The following is a 14,560-nucleotide window of genomic DNA, read 5'->3' on the forward strand; positions in this document are numbered from 1 at the left end:
CGGGCTCGGGAGCAGCTGCGGCGCCCGGGGCGCATTGGCTGGCGCGCCCGGGCGCAGAGGAGAGCGCGCCGCGTTGGGCACAAGGGTGGACGAGAGGGGTCACCTGGCAGCCTGCCAGAGCTCGGCGACGCGGGCTCCTGCAACCTCGCCCGAGACCTGGGATCTCCACCGGGCTCTGACCATTGTTCAGCTGGTCGATTACTGTGCGCTAGGCTTCAGCATCCGCCTTTAAACCCACCTCTTCCTCCGAGGGTGTCTGCAGCTGCGAAAGGGTTAGGATCTCCCACCAGCTGGAGGAAGGCGCAGGAGTTAGCTTCTCTGGAGCTTGGTACCCATCTGTTTGTTGGTCTGTGTTCCCCACACCACCCCCAAACTCTGGGGCCTCCTCATCTTTGTGTCTCAGATTTCTATCCGAATCCTGGAAAACTTTCGCTTATTCATTCAAAGGACATTTATTGAATACCTCCCACGTGCCGGGAACCATTCTGGGCGCTGGGAATACACTCAGTAACCAAGTCATTCATCGATTCTGCTCTCAGAGGGTACAAATAATGGGGGGGGGGGGGGGGTTGGAGAGAAACATAAGGAAAATAGCCACACAATTGGGTGTGTAATTGCAAAGTGAAACGCTACTATAAATGAATGAGAAGGTTCTAGGACTTAGACTGGAAGGTCAGTCTCAGAAGAAGTGACCTTGACTTTAATTATAACAGTGACTCTAATTCAAGCAAAGGGAAGCACATGTGCAAAGGTCCTGTGGCTGAAACTCAAAGAAGACCAATATAGTGGGAGCTCAGGGAACAAGGAGGAGAATGGAGTGAAATGAGTCAAAAATGGTAGCCAAGGACCAGATCCTTGCAGGCTGTGTTTAGGGTTCAAGTCTTTACCCTAAGATTTGTCAGTGAAGGGTTTCAATTATGATGTGTTAAATAAATGGATGGATTCTAAATTGTGCCTCATGCTGTGAGCGCCCACTACTTTTTCTTTGTAAATCTTCCTGTATAGTTGACCAACACCAAGTGGCAGGTAGCTGTCAAGTCATTGCTAGAAGGGATCTGGAAGAGGGCAAAACAACAGAGTTGACTACCCATCCCCCCACCATGCCCCTTTCTCCTTCAACGTTTTAATAGAAAGTTGGATAAAAATAACGACCACTGGGTAGTTCAGGGGAGTTGTTTGTGACTTTTTGTATGCAAAACTTGCGGTTGTTTTTTTTGTTCCTAATTGAGAAATCACTTTTTTTGTGTGTGCCGCATTTTCTTTATTTCAAGCCACAGGTCTACTTGGAGGGTCATGCAGCAAGTGGATCATAAATAAGATCAGAGTCTATGAATAGTGTCAGCACATTAAGAGACAGAATCACTGAATTCTCTTGTTAGGTAAAGAGCTCGCATCTTTGAAATCCATGAGTTGGTATTATTTATGGCACACCTGAGAGGTACCTTGCTCCGATTAACATTACCATGCTACTCACTATAAAAAAGCCCAAGGGTAAACTACTGAAGATGCTAGGGTCACCGTTTTCTGAAGACTGAGTGCTAACCCAACCCATGGACTTCATCACAGCTTTCTTCCATGTAGAATAACGAATTTCACTTTCCTTGGCGTTGATCTGAGGTTCAAACCGCTCCATCGTGACAGCTGACAAATCCTCAGGCTCGAGACTCCAAACGCCAACCCCTTCTGCAGCCCCTGCTGCCATGGCAGCTCCCAGGGCAGTTGTTTCAGGCATCAAGGGCTTCACTACTGGGATATACAGAATGTCTGCTTGTAGCTGCATAAGAATTTTGTTTTTGGTCATTCCTCCGTCTACCTGCAAATGGCTGAGTGGAATTCCACAGTCCCGATTCATGGCATCCAAAATCTCTCGGGTTTGGAAACAAAGAGCTTCTAATGAAGCAAAAGCAATATGGCATTTATTGGTGAATTGGGTGAGCCCACAGATGATCCCTCTTGCACTGGGCTCCCAATAAGGTGCATATAGCCCTGAAAAGGCTGGGACAAAATAGCAGCCATAAGAGGAACCTACTTCTTTAGCAAGTTTTTCAATTTCCTCTGAGGTCTTTATAATTCCAAGATTGTCTCTGAGCCAGCGAACAACAGCACCGGCTATAGCTACCGAACCTTCTAATGCATAATGTACTGGTTTGTCTCTGCCGAGTTTGTAAGCCACTGTGGTCAGAAGGCCATGTTCAGAAAATATACACTTATGGCCTGTATTACATAGTAAGAAACAGCCTGTTCCATACGTGTTTTTGGCTTGTCCATCCTGGAAGCACAGTTGTCCCACCAATGCAGCAGATTGGTCCCCCAAACACCCAGATATTGGCACACCTTCCAAGGCCCCAGCTTTCATTAGGCCATAGATCTCAGAAGAACTCCGGACACTTGGAAGAATTTTCATTGGAACTTCAAAAAATTCACAGAGCTCTTTATCCCATTCCAAAGAATGAATGTTGAAAAGCATCGTCCTGCTTGCATTTGTTACATCCGTACAATGGACGCCTCCACTGGCTCCTCCTGTCAAGCTCCAAATAAGCCATGAATCAATGGTCCCAAAAAGAGCTCTATCTTCTTCAACTGCCTTTTGAACTTTTCTCACGTTGGCAAGGAGCCAACGAAGTTTCACTGCACTGAAGTAAGTGCTAAGTGGAAGGCCTGTCTTGGTCTTGACAAAGTTATTATTTACTGGAATGCTTTTACTAAGACTCTCAACGGTAGATTGGGTTCTTAGATCAAGCCACACCACAGCATTGTAGAGAGGTTCTCCAGTTAACTTGTCCCAGACCACAGTGGTCTCCCTCTGGTTACTGATACCAATAGCTTTTATGTTGGAAATATTGAGCTGTCCAAGTTTCTCACACGTTTTCTCTATACACTCATAGACGGACTGCAGGATTTCCTTAGGGTCTTGTTCCACCCATCCTTCTTTCGGAAACTCTTGTTTTATTTCCACTTGATGATGACTAACTAGTTCGGCTGTTTTTGGATTGAAAACCAAAAAGCGCGTCGAGCTTGTGCCCTGGTCCACTGCTCCCACCAACTGCCCCAAAACTGCTTTCTTCGTGGCTGCCATGAAACTCGCTTAGGTCGGCGGGAGAGCGATAGCGTCCCGTTTCCCGGGTGACGGCGGCGGGCGGGGGAGGGGCGGACGGCGAGCCGGGAGGGCCAGCCGGCGCGCGGTCGTAGAACGCAGTATCGGCAAGGAGTTTCTCGCCCCGCCCCTCCCTCTTCTCTTCTAGATTCTTCTAGATTTCTTTCCTGCACCTTACCCCACTGGTAGTGGGGATGCGTTGAGTACACACCGTGTCAGACATTGTGCAGAGCCCTTCACCAGCCTGAGCTTATCCTGGCGCAACCCTGCGAAATAACTGTTAGCTCATTCGGCAGTTAATGAAGGCCAGGCTCAAAGTCACACAGCTGGCAGAGTGAAGATTCAAATACGGTTTTGTCGTCTAAAACGTGGAAAGGAGTCATCCCTTCATCAGTTGGACCCACACGTGAAACAAATATGTAGGGAATGCCTGCTTTGCACGGGGCATTGCCCTGAGTGCTGATAGCACAAAGGTGAATTAAGACAGGGTCTCTGAGCCTTTGAGAATTCACACGCATTCATTCATTGATTATTTATGGAAAGGCTGGTATGTGCTAAGCACTAGGTGGGGAGTGGAGATGGGATGAATAAGATGGGATGAATAAGAAAGGTCTCTGTCCTCATGGGGTTCACGGTCTAGTGAGAGAAACAGAAAATAAACCAAATGTGTGGTAGTGCCTTGAAAGAAACATGCAAGTTCCAGTGATAGAGAATGAGCACCTAATTGGAAGAGATTGGAGGTAACAAGAGTGGAAGTAGGGAGACCCTAAGAAGGCTATTGTAGGGTGAGAGTAGAGGATGGTGGCTTGGTCTACTGTGTTAGCAAAGGAGAATAGAGATGGATTTGACATAAGCCTGGGAGATGTAAATGGCAGGACTGATTGATTAATTGGATTCACAATCTATTAGGAGATAAGAAAAGCAGCATACCCAGAAGTCCTACTCCTATTCACTTGGAGTTAACTCGTCTGATTCATGCTCTTGTCATTTTCCCCGTGCCCTCAGCAGGTAGAAAAGAACTGTCATACCCCATCACAGCTCCTTTAAGCAAAGCAGGGACCCATGAGGGTCCATCACCATTTTAATTAGCAACTAAATCATTCACTCATTTGTTTAACAGTCAACACATGTTTATTTGTGTACCAGGTTATTGGAGTTAAATGATTATTGGAGTTAAATGGTGAGAAAGTTTTAATTCAACAAGCTATTCAAAACAACTTTTCTGTAGGAGTTTTGTTGATCTCTAGAACTAAAACTAATAGGAAAACATGAACCTTACACATTTTCTTTCCAAACTACACATTTTGTGGAATAGGGAGCTTAGAGCAGAGAAGATGAGGGATTTGTCCAAGGTACCCCAGCCAGTTACTGGCAAGGAGTAGACCTAGATCTCTTTACAACTGTACTAAAACAGATGAGCAGAAGCAATGTCGTGTAGAATCATGGTTTCAAACTTTGACTTTAGCAGGGGGATTTTTTTTTAATCTTCAAATAACTCCAATTTATAAAAGAAATCAAAGTGAAACTGCTCTTGTTGGAAATGAATGGGGATCCTGACTCCCACCTTCTCAGTATCTTCCTCCTTCCCAAGGTGTATCTTTAGCAAAATGAAACTGATATCAAACAGTTACAGAACCTCTGAGGGATCGGCAAAACCCAGGTTGAAAACCACTTTTTTTTTTTTTTTTGGTGGTGGTGGGTAGGCTAATATTTGGAGAAATACAAAGTTTAAACAGGGCTGCAGTTAAAAAACTATATGTGATATGTCCACTTCACTCAGTGCTTACCATCTACCAGGTACTGGGCTACATGCTTTCCGTGCTGTGTTTGATTTAAGCCTCTCAGCAACTCTCCAGGGTAGGTACTATTATTCCTTTTGCCAGTAAAGATAGTGAGGCTAGAGGTCAAACTAATTGTTCACCTAGTAGGTAGTAAAACTAAGTTTCTGTTTTTTGAAAATAGGCTTGTCTGTTTCTAGAGCCTGAGCAAGTAACTGCCATACTAAGCTCTTCCTCAAATGATGCCACGAGGGAGGAAGGGGACGTTGAAACAGAGGAACCGGTCACTGAACCTCTGGTAGAAGAATACAGAGGACCAACTTTGTCATGGTTTGGGTTGGGGTTACTTATTCATTCAGTCAACAAATATTGATATTTACCAGTCATATACTATATGCTTGGCTTTGGGTACATATGAGTGAATAAAACATGCGTAACTTTTCAATAATTCAACAAAAATGTATAAAGCACCTCTGCCGTGGTTAAGTCCTGAAGTGGCCATGGTGATAGGAAATCAGCACTGTCCAGCTTGAAGATCTGAGATTCTGGCAACCGAGTGTGATTCCTCTTTCCACTTCTCAACTCTAATTAAGGAATGAGAAGGTGATAGTTTAGATTGCCTTATAGATTACAAAACCCTATCCTTGGAAATGAATAACTAAAAATCACTTCCTTGTTTTATTTTGTTTCCTGTGCATTTTACCATAGCTAACTTCTACTAACAAGAAGATGACGTTTTACTATTTTACTGTAGTTTAAAAGGAAACAGCATTCTCTCTAGATTAAGAGTCCTTAAAGGGGACAGTTTAGGACAAAGGTCACTGTTCTGGTTTTCATAAGATGCATTAGTCATAAAGATAAATATTTCTCTCTCATTCACACACACACCACATACACGGAACCCAACCATCACAGTTACCATAATTCATTGAGAGTGACTGGCTCGGGTTAAAGTCAAATAGAGGACCATCACTATGGTAATTTCGATGGAATGTCCTTCAAGAAATTCTATTCTCAAGGCTCTTCTGAACAAAGTTCAAGAAATTTGCCCAGGCCCCTCTGTTTTCTTATTTTCTTCTCAATGAACTATGTTATCAATCTGACAGGGCTGGAGTATGTTTGTTCTGGGCAAAGTTTCAGGAGTCTTTCCCAAGAGAGTGAGACTTTGTAGCCACCATGATAATGGTCCAAAGTTTACCTTTCCTCTGTGTTTTCTTGTTGCTGTAGGCACATACAAGTTCTCAGACTCTATATACTATGCTTTCTTTTCACATTCCCCTTTGAAAGCTCCATTGATATAGGTTCAATTATTATCTTTCCATTAGTTAATGTTAATATTTGTTATTTGCTCTACAAAACAGGTGCTTCCATAGCTGCTCTTTTAAACTATTATAACACTATGAACAATTACTCTGAGAAATTATTACGGTAATCACTAATATTTATGAAATGTCCTTTCTCTTCCCATGAACCTCTCCCCCCTTTTGTTTGCACCTGGCCTGGGAACCTACCTGGGGCCCCAGCAACCCAAACAAGGGAAAAACTCGGGGAAAGTGACTGGGAATGCCCACTGCAACCAACCTGGGTCCAGGGCAGGCTCTTGAATGAAGCAGTCAGCAACTCAAACAGCAGTGTCCTTGGAGGCGTGGCAAAGCAGGCTCCATCATTTACTTCCAGTTTCCAAGAAGGTCCAATCCAATGGATGGGCTTTCACTCATGTTTGTATCTTTCTGGTTGTTTATGGCTACTTGGTATATGACCTGTTGATTCCTCGGATCTATTATTATTACTTTTTTCCCCAACACATGCCATTTCCCCAGCCTGGCTGCTATCATTTCTCCTCTAGATTATTGCAACCTCCTAAGTGATTTCTGTGCCTTGAGTTTTGCCCCTTGAACTACCACCCCTAATCCCTTCTCCACAATGTACCCAAAGTGACCTTTCCAAAATACCAAGTCAATCATGTCATTTCTCTGCTTAAAATCTTTTTTAAGATAAAGTCCAAACTCTAATGTAGTCCTAAAAATTTCAGGGTAATCTACAAAGGGATTAGAATGCCCCAGGAGACTTACAGGAAACGCATAAAAGATTTCAGCCAGAACAGAACTCATTTTGGATACATAGCAATTACAACAAAGTCAGTTATTGTAAATTGTATCATCTATCACCTCAGTTTAGAGCAGCAACTCCACTTTTACTAACCTTAATACCGGAGCGAATTAATAGTCTCAGATCACTTGGATTGTTACCTGGAATATAAATGTCTAATATTCAAAAGTATTTAGCATGTTTCAAATTGGTTCCACATACTTTATCCCCAAACCATCCGGAGAGGTGCTACCCTCACTTTATGGATGAGGAAGTGGACAATGTTTGTTTTTGGAGAAGAAATTACAGACATAAAGGCTTACCACTTTATTATTTTTTCCCTAATAAGAATTTCTGCATATGTTTCTTCTTTTATCGAGGTATAGTTGATGTACAATATTATATAAGTTTCAAATGTACAACATAGTGATTCACAATTTTTAAAGGTTATACTCCATTTATAGTTATTATAAAATATTGGCTGTATTCCTTGTGCTGTACAATATATGCTTGTAGCTTATTTATTTTATACGTAGTAGTTTGTACCTCTTAATCCCCTACGCCTATGTTGCCTCCCCTTCCTTCTTCCCCACTGGTAACCGCTAACTTGTTCTCTATATCTGTGAGTTCGTTTCTTTTTTCTTATAGTCACTCATTTTATTTTATTTATTTATTTAACATCTTTATTGGAGTATAATTGTTTTACCATGGTGTGTTAGTTTCTGCTTTATAACGAAGTGAATCAGCTATACATATACATGTATCCCCATATCTCATCCCTCTTGCATCTCCCTCCCACCCTCCCTATCTCACGCCTCTAGGTGGTTACAAAGCACCAAGCTGATCTCCCTGTGCTATGTGGCTGCTTCCCACTAGCTATCTATTCTACATTTGATAGTATATATAAGTCCATGCCACTCTCTCATTTCGTACCAGCTTACCCTTCCCCCTCCCCATGTCCTCAAGCCCATTCTCTATGTCTGCGTCTTTATTCCTCTCCTGCCCCTAGGTTCTTTATAACTGTTTTTTTTTTTTTTTAGATTCCATATATATGTGTTAGCATATGGTATCTGTTTTTCTCTTTCTGACTTACTTCACTCTGTATGACAGTCTCTAGGTCCATCCACCTCACTACAAATAACTCAATTTCGTTTCTTTTTATGGCTGAGTAATATTCCATTGTATATACATGCTACATCTTCTTTATCCATTCATGTGTCGATGGACACTTAGGTTGCTTCCATGTCCTGGCTATGGTAAATAGTGCTGCAATGAACATTGTGGTACATGACTCTTTTTGAATTATGGTTTTCTCAGGGTATATGCCCAGTAGTGGGATTGCTGGGTCGTATGGTAGTCCTATTTTTAGTTTTTTAAGGAACCTCCATACTGTTCTCCATAGTGGCTGTATCAATTTACATTCCCACCAACAGTGCAAGAGAGTTCCCTTTTCTACACACCCTCTAGACCAGCACTTATTGTTTGTAGATATTTTGATGACGGCCATTCTGACTGGTATGAGGTGATACCTCATTGTAGTTTTCTTTTTTTTTTTTAGAGGAAGGCTTTGCCTTTTTTTTTTTTTTAAGTATTTGTTTATTTATTTATTTATGGCTGTGTTGGGTCTTTGTTTCTGTGTGAGGGATTTCTCTAGTTGTGACAAGTGGGGGCCACTCTTCATTGCGGTGTGCGGGCCTCTCACTATCGCGGCCTCTCCCGTTGCGGAGCACAGGCTCCAGACGCGCAGGCTCAGTAATTGTGGCTCACGGGCCTAGTTGCACCGCGGCATGTGGGATCTTCCCAGACCAGGGCTTGAACCCGTGTCCCCTACATTGGCAGGCAGATTCTCAACCACTGCGCCACCAGGGAAGCCCCTCATTGTAGTTTTGATTTGCATTTCTCTAATGATTAGTGATGTTGAGCATTCTTTCATGTGTTTGTTGTCAATCAGTATATCTTCTTTGCAGAAATGTCTGTTTAGGTCTTCTACCCATTTTTGGATCGGTTTGTTTGTTTTTTTGATATTGAGCAGCATGATCTGCTTGTAAATTTTGGAGATTAATTCTTTGTCAGTTGCTTCATTTGCAAATATTTTCTCCCATTCTGAGGGTTGTCTTTTCATCTTGTTTATGGTTTCCTTTGCTGTGCAAAAGCTTTGAGGTTTCATTAGGTCCCATTTGTTTATTTTTGGTTTTATTTCCATTTCTCTAGGAGGTGGGTCAAAAAGGATCTTGCTGTGATTTATGTAATAGAGTGTTCTGCCTATGTTTTCCTCTAAGAGTTTTAAAGTATCTGGCCTTACATTTAGGTCTGTAATCCAGTTTGAATTTATTTTTGCGTACGGTGTTAGGGAGTGTACTAATTTCATTCTTTTACATGTAGCTGTCCAGTTTTCCCAGCACCACTTATTAAAGAGGCTGTCTTTTCTCCATTGTATATTCTTGCTTCCTTTATCAAAAATAAGGTGACCATATGTGCGTGGGTTTATCTCTGGGATTTCTATCCTGTTCCATTGATGTGTATTTCTGTTTTTGTGCCTGTACCATACTGTCTGGATTACTGTAGCTTTGTATTATAGTCTGACGTCTGGGAGCCTGATTCTTCCAGCTCCGTTTTTCTTTCTCAAGATTGCTTTGGCTATTCGGGGTCTTTTGTGTCTCCATACAAATTATGAAATTTTTTGTTCTAGTTCTGTGAAAAATGCCAGTGGTAGTTTGATAGGGATTGCACTGAATCTGTAGATTGCTTTGGGGAGTATAGTCATTTTCACAATGTTGATTCTTCCAATCCAAGAACATGGTATATCTCTCCATCTGTTTGTATCATCTTTAATTTCTTTCATCAGTGTCCTATAGTTTTCTGCATACAGGTCTTTTGTCTCCTTAGGTAGGTTTATTCCTAGGTATTTTATTCTCTTTGTTACAGTGGTAAATGGGAGTGTTTCCTTAATTTCTCTTTCAGATTTTTCATCATTAGTGTATAGGAATGCAAGAGATTTCTGTGCATTAATTTTGTATCCCGCTACTTTACCAAATTCATTGATTAGCTCTAGTAGTTTTCTAGTAACATCTTTAGGATTCTCTATGTATAGTATCATGTCATCTGCAAAACAATGACAGCTTTACTTTTCTTTTCCGATTTGGATTCCTTTTATTTCTTTTTCTTCTCTGATTGCTGTGGCTAAAACTTCCAAAACTATGTTGAATAATAGTGGTGAGAGTGGGCAACCTTGTCTTGTTCCTGATCTTAGTGGAAATGGTTTCAGTTTTTCACCATTGAGAACGATGTTGGCTGTGGGTTTGTCACACATGGCCTTTATTATGTTGAGGTATGTTCCTTCTATGCCTACTTTCTGGAGGGTTTTTAACATAAATGGGTGCTGAAGTTTGTTGAAAGCTTTTTCTGCATCTATTGAGATGATCATATGGTTTTTCTTCTTCAATTTGTTAATATGGTGTATCACATTGATTGATTTGTGTATATTGAAGAATCCTTGCATTCCTGGGATAAACCCCACTTGATCATGGTGTATGATCCTTTTAATGTGCTGGTGGATTCTGTTTGCTAGTATTTTGTTGAGGATTTTTGCATCTATGTTCATCAGTGATATTGGCCTGTAGTTTTCTCTCTTTGTGACATCTTTGTCTGGTTTTGGTATCAGGGTGATGGTGGTCTCGTAGAATGAGTTTGGGAGTGTTCCTCCCTCTGCAATATTTTGGAAGAGTTTGAGAATGATAGGTGTTAGCTCTTCTCTAAATGTTTGATAGAATTCTCCTGTGAAGCCATCTGGTCCTGGGATTTTGTTTGTTGGAAGATTTTTAATCACAGTCTCAATTTCATTGCTTGTGATTGGTCTGTTTATATTTCCTATTTCTTCCTGGTTCAGTCTTGGAAGTTTGTGCTTTTCTAAGCATTTGTCCATTTCTTCCAGGTTGTCCATTTTATTGGCATATAGTTGCTTGTAGTAATCTCTCACGATCCTTTGTATTTCTGCAGTCAGTTGTTACTTCTCCTTTTTCATTTCTAATTCTATTGATTTGAGTCTTCTCCCTTTTTCTCTTGATGAGTCTGGCTAATGGTTTGTCAATTTTGTTTATCTTCTCAAAGAACCAGCTTTTAGTTTTATTGATCTTTGCTATTGTTTCCTTCATTTCTTTCTCATTTGTTTCTGATCTGATCTTTATGATTTTTTTCCTTCTGCTAACTTTGGGGTTTTTTGTTCTTCTTTCTCTAATTGCTTTAGGTGTAAGGTGAGGTCGTTTATTTGAGATGTTTCTTGTTTCTTGACGTAGGATTGTATTGCTATAAACTTCCCTCTTAGAATGGCTTTTGCTGCATCCCATAGGTTTTGTTTCGTCGTGTTTTCATTGACATTTGTTTCTAGGTATTTTTTGATTTCCTCTTTGATTTCTTCAGTGATCTCTTGGTTAAGTATTGTATTGTTTAGCCTCCATGTGTTTGAATTTTTTACACATTTTTCCTGTAATTGATATCTAGTCTCATAGCGTTGTGGTTGGAAAAGATACTTGATATGATTTCAATTTTCTTAAATTTACTAAGGGTTGATTTGTGACCCAAGATATGATCTATCCTGGAGAATCTTCCATGAGCACTTGAGAAGAAAGTATATTCTGTTGTTTTTGGATGGAATGTCCTATAAATATAAATTAAGTCCATCTTGCTTAATGTATCATTTAAAGTTTGTGTTTCCTTATTTATTTTCATTTTGGATGATCTGTCCCTTGGTGAAAGTGGGGTGTTTAAGTCCCGTACTATGATTGTGTTACTGTCGATTTCCCCTTTTATGGCTGTTAGTATTTGCCTTATGTATTGAGGTGCTCCTATGTTGGGTGCATAAGTATTTACCATTGTTATATCTTCTTCTTGGATTGATCTCTTGATCTTTATGTAGTGTCCTCTTTGTCTCTTGTAATAGTCTTTATTTTAAAGTCTATTTTATCTGATATGAGAATTGCTACTCCAGCTTTCTTTTGATTTCCATTTGCATGGAATATCTTTTTCCATCCCCTCACTTTCAGTCAGTATGTGTCCGTAGGTCTGAAGTGGGTCTCTTGTAGACAGCATATATATGGGTCTTGTTTTTGTATCCATTCAGTCTGTCTTTTGGTTGGAGCATTTAATCCATTTACATTTCAGGTAATTATTGATAGGTGTGTTCCTCTTACCATTTTCTTAATTGTTTTGGGTTTGTTATTGTAGGTCTTTTCCTTCTCTTGTGTTTCCTGCCTAGAGAAGTTCCTTTAGCATTTGTTGTAAAGCTGGTTTGGTGGTGCTGAATTCTCTTAGCTTTTGCTTGTTTGTAAAGGTTTTAATTTCTCCATCGAATCTGAATGAGATCCTTGCTGGGTAGAGTAATCTTGGTTGTAGGTTTTTCCCTTTCATCACTTTAAATATGTCCTGACACTCCCTTCTGGCTTGCAGAGCTTCTGCTGAATGATCAGCTGTTAACCTTATGGTGATTCCCTTGTATGTTATTTGTTGCTTTTCCCTTGCTGCTTTTAATATTTTTTCTTTGTATTTAATTTTTGATAGTTTGGTTAATATGTGTCTTGGCATGTTTCTCCTTGGATTTATCCGTATGGGACTCTCTGTGCTTCCAGGACTTGATTGACTCTTTCCTTTCCCATATTAGGGAAGTTTTCAACTATAATCTCTTCAAATATTTTCTCAGTCCCTTTTTTTCTCTTCTTCTTCTGGGACCTCTATAATTCGAATGTTGGTGTGTTTAATGTTGTCCCAGAGGTCTCTGTGACTGTCCTCAATTCTTTTCATTCTTTTTTCTTTATTCTGCTCTGTGGTAGTTATTTCCACTATTTTATCTTCCAGGTCACTTATCCGTTCTTCTGCCTCAGTTATTCTGCTATTGATTCCTTCTAGAGAACTTTTAATTTCATTAATTGTGTTGTTCGTCATTGTTTGTTTGTTCTTTAGTTCTTCTAGGTCCTTGTTAAACATTTCTTGTATTTTCTGCATTCAATTTCCAAGATTTTGGATCATCTTTACTATCATTACTCTGAATTCTTTTTCAGGTAGACTGCCTATTTCCTCTTCATTTGTTTAGTCTGGTGGGTTTTTACCTTGCTCCTTCATCTGCTGTGTGTTTCTGTGTCTTCTCATTTTGCTTAACTTACTGTGTTTGGAGGTCTCCTTTTCGCAGGCTGCAGGTTGGTAGTTCCCGTTGTTTTTGGTGTCTGCCCCCAGTGGCTAAGGTTGGTTCAGTGGGTTGTGTAGCCTTCCTGGTGGAGGGGACTAGTACCTGTGTTCTGGTGGATGAGGTTGGATCTTGTGTTTCTGGTGGGTAGGACCGCGTCTGGTGGTGTGTTTTGGGGTGTCTATGACCTTATTATGATTTTAGGCAGGCTCTCTGCTAATGGGTGGGGTTGTGTTCCTGTCTTCCTAGTTGTTTGGCATGGGGTGTCCAGCACTGTAGCTTTCTGGTCATTGGGTGGAGCTGGGTCTTAGTGTTGAGATGGCAATCTCTGGGAGAGCTATCGCTGTTTGATATTACATGGAGTGGGAGGTCTCTGGTGGACCAATGTCCTCAACTGGGTTCTCCCACCTCAGAGGCACAGGCCTGACACCCGACTGGAGCACCAAGACCCTGTCAGCCACACGGCTCAGAAGAAAAGAGAGAAAAAAATAAATAAATAAAATAAAATAATATAAAATAAAGTTATTAAAATAGAAAATAAGTAATAAAAATTTTAAAAATTGAAAAGTAATTTAAAAAGAAGAAAGAAAGAAGAGAGCAAACAAACCAAAAAACAAACAAATCCGCCTATGATAACAAGCGCTAAAAACTATACCAAAAAAAACACCAAAAACCAAAAAAAAAACAAAACAAAAAACGGACAGACAGGACCCTAGGACAAATGGTAAAAGCAAAGCTATACAGACAAAATCACACAAAGAAGCATGCACATACACACTCACAAAAAGAGAAAAAGGAAAAAAATATATATATCTTTGCTCCCAAAGTCCACCTCCTCAATTCTGGGATGCTTTGTTGTCTATTCAGGTATTCCAGAGATGCTGGGTACATCAGGTTGATTGTGGAGGTTTAATCCGCTGCTCCTGAGGCTGCTGGGGGAGATTTCCCTTTCTCTTCTTTGTTTGCACAACTCCTGGGGTTCAGCTTTGGATTTGGACCCACCTCTGCGTTTAGGTCACCTGAGGGCGTCTGTTCCCACCCAGACAGGACGGGGTTAAAGGAGCAGCTGCTTCGGGGGCTCTGGCTCACCCAGGCCGGGGGGAGGCAGGGGTGCAGATGCCGGGCGAGCCTGCAGTGGCAGAGGCCGGTGTGACGTTGCACCAGCCTGCGGAGCGCCGTGCATTCTCCCGGGGAAGTTGTCCCTGGATCCCGGGACCCTGGCCGTGGCGGGCTGCACAGGCTCCTGGGAGGGGCGGTGTGGAGAGTGACCTGTGCTCGCACACAGGCTTCTTGGTGGCGGCAGCAGCGGTCTTAGCATCCCATGCCCGTCTCTGGGGTCTGCGCTGATAGCCACGGCTCGCGCCCATCTCCGGAGTTCATTTAGGCGGTGCTCTGAATCCCCTCTCCTCGCACACCGCGAAATAATGG

The 14,560-nt window shown here is 41.5% G+C and overlaps 1 protein-coding gene across 2 annotated transcripts; it reads right to left on the reverse strand.

The window, feature by feature from the left end:
- Positions 1–119: 119 nt before the first annotated feature.
- On the reverse strand, positions 120–12,043 carry LOC309630953 (glycerol kinase-like). 2 transcript variants are annotated; one of them, XM_082396815.1, is made up of 2 exons: positions 6,454–12,043; positions 120–5,456 (listed from the first exon to the last, which is right to left on the reverse strand). In XM_082396815.1, exon 2 carries the CDS (start codon positions 3,074–3,076, stop codon positions 1,421–1,423), a length of 1,656 nt encoding a protein of 551 aa, XP_082252941.1. In that variant the 5' UTR covers positions 3,077–5,456; positions 6,454–12,043; the 3' UTR covers positions 120–1,420. The 2 variants fall into 2 exon arrangements, with proteins under 2 accessions (XP_082252941.1, XP_082252942.1); XM_082396816.1 differs by lacking the exon at positions 6,454–12,043 and having other exon boundaries at positions 120–1,431; positions 1,519–5,625.
- Between the last annotated feature and the right edge of the window lie 2,517 nt (positions 12,044–14,560).

Source organism: Balaenoptera borealis (genome assembly GCF_965194805.1).
Source record: "Balaenoptera borealis genome assembly, chromosome: 6".
Classification (NCBI taxonomy): domain Eukaryota; kingdom Metazoa; phylum Chordata; class Mammalia; order Artiodactyla; family Balaenopteridae; genus Balaenoptera; species Balaenoptera borealis.

Excerpts from the sequence above, each read along its gene's own strand:
- LOC309630953 (XM_082396815.1), bottom strand. The coding sequence starts at position 3,076 with ATGGCAGCCACGAAGAAAGCAGTTTTGGGGCAGTTGGTGGGAGCAGTG.